Genomic DNA, 5,884 nt, shown 5'->3' with positions numbered 1-5,884 from the left:
AAAAGCAGTGGCCCTCTGCTTTTATTCGTTTACCCCATCATGGTTTAAGCATAAAGCACTGTGAACGAAGGTAGTTGTCAGGGTTAGCTGCAGGGCTATGGGTGTTCTTTATTTTATTTTATTGTATTTTTTGAGTGGTAAGGTAGCTTCAAAATTTTGTGCTCTCCCCCTTTATGGTGATCTAATTGCTTTGGTTATAAAACAGCTAACCAGTTCTTTAAGATACACTCTCTTAGCCACGACTAACTTTATTTAGATGCTGTAGATGGACAAGCTGATTGTTTGAACCAAAACAGGAACATTAACAAACATCACAGCCCTCACTATTAACATTGTGATTTTGCAGTCAAATGTAGATTTCCCCTTCAAAAAAAGCTGGTGACCATTTTGTGTGGCTTGTCTGGAAGTTTCTGTAAATCTTATGTTTTAGTAAAATACTTTTTGCTATTGTACTTTGCCTTTGTATGGTTTATTTTACTGTGTTTATTTCATTTTCTCAATGTGGCAATTGTATTTAAAAATTAAAACTGACGGAACATTCTGCTTTGGACTTCACCATCTGACAAATAGAATGGCAAAGAGATGGATTTTCTTTCCATTGATGCATATTTGTGTTAAGATATTGCTGAATGGAGTTTTTATAAATAGGGCCTGAGCATGCATAAAGTGTTCATGTCTTACCCTTTCTTGCCCCCTAGAAATTTGAATAAATGTTCTGTATTACCGGGTTTGGTGATCAATGGGGTCTTATTGTAGTGTTGTAAATTCACTGTGCAGGAACATGGCAGTGAAGAAAGCAGCTGTGCCTGACAACCTGGACTTTCACATCGTGTCACCTTTTTCTTTTTGCTTCACGTGTGGGTTATGATCTTTCTTGGTTCTGGTCTGAAAACCTCCTGTGGTACCATGGGTGTATGATTAGGAAACACCAATCTGATAATCATGTGGGGTTTGCAGAGACATTTGTCAAATTTTCTTTACAGAACTGAGACAATCTCAAGCAAGCAGTTTGCATAAGCATCATCAGAAAGATTCCTTCCTTGAAAAGCACCAGATTTTCAGTTGTTCCTGTGTTCATTCTTTCTAGTGTGCTATGGGAACTTTTATTCTTTAATTTGGTTTCAGTAAATTTTTTATTAATAAGAGTTTCTTTCTCATAAAACTGTTCTTTTCCACCTCTCTTCACATTTGATTCCCAATGTTGGTTATTTTGATGTCTTACAAGCCAATCATAAATGCGTAAATGTAATCTTGGGTCAGGATCATTGTCTCTTGCGGTTTCAGGTAATGGATATTGTAGCCCAGCTGCGTTCTCCTCACTCTTATTCTCATGATTTTTGGTGTACTTTATTGTGCTCCTATGTAAGATGAAGAATTATCTATTAATATTACATTTTCAACATAAAAAATAAATATATGTAGTTGTATTACATTTTTTGACTTTATCATTTTACATATTTTATTTCTTTTTATACTATGAATCCAGGATGAATAGTTGTCATAAATTTATCCACATACATACCAATCACACTGTTCTGTATTTCTTCCTGCAGATGTGAGTCTTCATCCAAAATTATTTCCTTCTCTCCTCATTTTATTGCTGTGACCTCTGGTCATTTTAAAGTATATTTTATGATTTTCAGTAGTTGATTACAAAGTGTCTATATGTGGTATGTTTTGAATTAATTTTGCTTCTGGCTTCCTGAACATTTTGAGTCAGTGTTTCATCAAATTCATTGGATAAATCATTTTCATGTATTATTTAAAAATATTCCTCTTGTATTATTGTCCTTCAGTTGAGTATTTGAAACTCTGACTATAGATATATTGGACTACTTAGCATTGTCTCAAGGTTTTGATCACTATATCTTTCTTTGGAATTATTTTTTATTTGAATTCAGTATGGAAAACTTTTTTTTTTTTTGTGGAACCAGGGATTGAACTCAGGCCTTTGTGCTCACCAGGGAAGGGCTTTTTCTACTGAGCTCTCTCTGCAGCCCGCAGCAACCATTTGTTGATGTGTCTTTCACTGATCCTTTGGTTTTGGCTGTTTTGCTATTAAGTCAACTTAATGAATTCTTTGTTCTGGCTGAAAATTCACTTGGTTATTTTTAGTATTTCTATTATTCTGTTGGAATTTCCTATTAGCCATTTTGTCATTTCATCTAAATTAAAAATAAAAACACAGTATTTAAAGGCTTGTCTATTAAACCCAATGTATATGTCTCATGTGAATCTGCTTATATTGGATGTATATATCTTTAACACCTATGAGTCAATTTTTTGTACTTTGTGTTTCTGTCTATTTTTGATTTCATGAAGTCTTTTGGTGAAGTGGGACTAGTCACAATTAATTTCTGGAACAAATTTAAATGTGAATCAATTATTTAATACTCCATTCTAAGTCACACTAACTCTCTGCACTAACCTTACCATTTCTTCTCTTTAAAAGCTAAATTTATTTACTTTTATTTGCTATTCTACAATGACTATCAGATTTGAGAATACCAAGATCTTGCCTTAAGGATTTCAGTGGATCTGAACCCTCTGGAGGTAAATTAATCTAGTGCTCAGGCAGAGAATTTGAGTGAGATAGACCTATACATGATGCTGGGCTCTAAAATCATCTCTGTGAGCAAGTGCCCACTTCTGTGTGTTTTCTTTTCCTGAGAAAGGACAAAGGTACATTTAAAGTGTGCTTTGGATCTTTCCAGGAAACGATTACTCTAAGTACACTGCATTAGCTCCTGTACTGCGAGCTTCATCTTCACTGAGACACAATACCAGTACTCACATCTTCAATGAAGAGAGGCTTATTTTGCTCATGGTTTTAAGACATACTGTCCATGGCAGCTGGTTCCAAGGAAAAAACATAGAAGGACAAGGCACAGCAAAGCTGCATAGTCCATGAAAGCAGAATAGGGGAACACTGTCAGGAGGAAGAGACCAAGGATCAAATATAGATACGAGGTCACACATCTATGGCCCACTCAGAAACACCCAGAAGTGTGTTCCCTCCATGTCTCAGGTGGCTCCCATTCCAATAAAGTTGACACCATCAAGTTTAACTACTTATAAGTATACTAGTTGGTATTCAAGAGATGTAAATGGTAATGACAATCGCTTTTTATAATATTTCTTCCCTTAGTATTCCTGAATAAATGTTAGTTCAAAGAATTCTCTAAAAGTCATGTCAAGCAAACAATTCCAAAGAATAAACAAAAGTCCTACGAGGAAATGGTTTTGAAGGATTCATTACCTTCAAAATAGGGTCACCAAGACCTGTAATTCAGAATCAAAATATTTATTCTCCTGTTATCTATGGGTAAGGAATAAGTTCTGTATTTTTTCTGGAAGTTTGAGGTGCCCTTGAGTAAACTAACAAATGTAAATCAGTGCAGAAATGGTAATCAGATAATTAGGGCTTATGATTCTTTCATTCAGTCTGGGAGGGGAGGGCTCTGAGCACAACATTGTTATTTTTCATTCACCAGGTCTTTCTTCTTCCCAGGAAAATTTGGACGAGAGACAGTAGAGAATATCACTACAGTTCTAAATAAGGAAGGTGAGTGTCTGCTTGACTTTGATCTATGATACAAAATGGGGTAAGAAAAGCAAACTGCAAGAGTCAGAGTGGCAAAGGTCTTTCGGGTGAAGATCATTGTTTTTGTGACTTTGATTTAGATTCTTAATCTCAGTTTTCTTGTACATAAAATGTCCCATAGCTCCTAGAACAGAGCCTCTTATGGAAATATTTAAATATATGAGTTTAAAAATTAAAATTTAATCAAGAATCACTAGAACTAAGAGATCTTGGAAAAATACAACATCTGTTTTAGTTAAAAATATTTTATTGAAATATCTAATTTAAAAATGTTACAGTAAAACAACAAGGAAAACATAAATACAAGCTGGCATTTTAAGTGTAAACAGGTAACTTCTGTCAGGAGTGATGAGGTCTATTTATTTTTATTTTTAATTTATTTTATTTTGTTTATTTATTTTTTGGTGGAACCAGGGGTTGAACTCAGACCCTTGCACTTGCAAGGCAAGTGCTATTCTACTGAACCATCTCCCCAGCTCCCTATGAGGCCTATGTGTAGTAAACTGAAGTAGAGTCCTGAGAGGGAAGGACAGATTCACTATGTACCATTAGAGAGTCACCCAGCTAGTTTGTGCTGATTCTTTTTTAGCAATGACTAATTGTTCTGGAAGCAATGACTTGTGCTAGTGTCTTTTAAAAATTTTAAATTAAAAATTTTTTTTTGCAGCACTAGAAGTTAAAGTCATCTAGTAGTTTGCTAGTATCCATAGCAAACAGGAAAATTCTTCTTGTTTTGTGGATTCATTGTTAAGAATAAAGGATGTATATAGAAGGGTTGTTGTGATATCTTTGATTCCAAGGAGTCTTCTTTCTTATCCCACAGATCACACATGACAGAGCTGAATGGCAGCTAAGAACTCCTCTGTGACAGAGTTCATCCTTGTGGGCTTAAGTAACCATCCAGGACTCCAGATACCGCTCTTCTTCCTGTTTCTAGGTTTCTACCTGATTACAGTACTGGGAAATGTGGGCCTGATTATTTTAATAGCACTGAACTCTCAGCTTCACACCCCCATGTACTTCTTCTTCTTCAACCTCTCCATAATAGATCTATCTTACTGTACTACCATCATCCCAAAAATGCTGATGAGTTTTATCTCTAAGAAGAACATGATCTTTTATAAAGGATGCATGACTCAGCTCTTTTTCTTCTGCTTCTTTGTCATTTCTGAGTCCTTTATCCTTTCAGCAATGGCATATGATCGCTATGTTGCCATCTGCAAACCTTTGGTTTACATGGTCACCATGTCTCCCCAAGTGTGTTTAGTCCTCTTATTAGGTGTCCATGTGATGGGCTTCACTGGGGCCATGGCTCACACAGGAAACATAATGAGCCTGACTTTCTGCTCCGACAATCTCATCAATCACTTCATGTGTGATATCCTTCCTCTCCTTGAACTGTCTTGTAACAGGAATAAAGCAAATGAGTTGGCCATCTTTGTTGTTGTGGCCACTGACATCATAATTCCTATTGTTACCATTTTCATTTCTTATGTGCTCATCTTGTCTAACATTCTCCACATTCATTCCAAGGAGGGAAGATCCAAAGCCTTCAGCACGTGCAGTACTCATATGAGTGTGGTTCTTCTTTACTTTGGCTCTGGGGCTTTCATGTATCTGAAATCACCAACTCTTTTACCCCTGGAGCAAGGGAAAGTGTCTTCTTTGTTTTATACCATTGTTGCACCTATGTTAAATCCATTAATCTATAGCTTGAGGAATAAGAATGTTAAAAATGCCTTTAGGAAAACTTTGGCAAGAAAAATACTTTAAGAATTTAGTTGTATTTGAATAAAGAGACAAAAAGCTTTGTTGATTGATATGTATGTTTTTATTTTTATGTGCAGTATACAAAGTGTACATTCCTTGTGGGATAATGGTATGTGTACATGAACAACTTAATTTCTTCTTCATTTCCTTTCCCATTCTTCCACCATCCATCACAGTATTCCCCTTCTTTTATCTGTACATGGTTGTAGCACATAATATTTACATTCCTTGTGTGAGTTGGTGCATGTACATTTCACATCCCAATTTTCTTTATTAATCTCTTTTTTGCTTATTCTTTTATATTAATTTTATTGAGAAAGAAATAGCAATGAGACCATTTCAAAACACATTAGGACAGTTACAATAATTATTACATTGCATATTGTTGTCTTTGTAGTAGTTATTCATAGAAAAAGATGCAGATATGATATCTTGTCTAAACACTATTAGTTCAAAATTTTCTTCTCATTGAACTAAGAGAAAGTAGTTGTATATATATGCTAATTACTT

General features: G+C 35.1%; 1 protein-coding gene across 1 annotated transcript; it reads left to right on the top strand.

The window, feature by feature from the left end:
• Positions 1-4,447: 4,447 nt before the first annotated feature.
• On the top strand, positions 4,448-5,377 carry LOC101570330 (olfactory receptor 8B12-like). Its single transcript, XM_004641373.1, has one exon. It carries the CDS (start codon positions 4,448-4,450, stop codon positions 5,375-5,377), a length of 930 nt encoding a protein of 309 aa, XP_004641430.1.
• The last annotated feature ends 507 nt before the right edge of the window (positions 5,378-5,884 follow it).

Source organism: Octodon degus, unplaced genomic scaffold (genome assembly GCF_000260255.1).
Source record: "Octodon degus isolate 3935 unplaced genomic scaffold, OctDeg1.0 scaffold00136, whole genome shotgun sequence".
In the NCBI taxonomy this organism is placed as follows: Eukaryota; Metazoa; Chordata; class Mammalia; order Rodentia; family Octodontidae; genus Octodon; species Octodon degus.
This window is presented reverse-complemented; position numbering and strand designations above follow the sequence as displayed.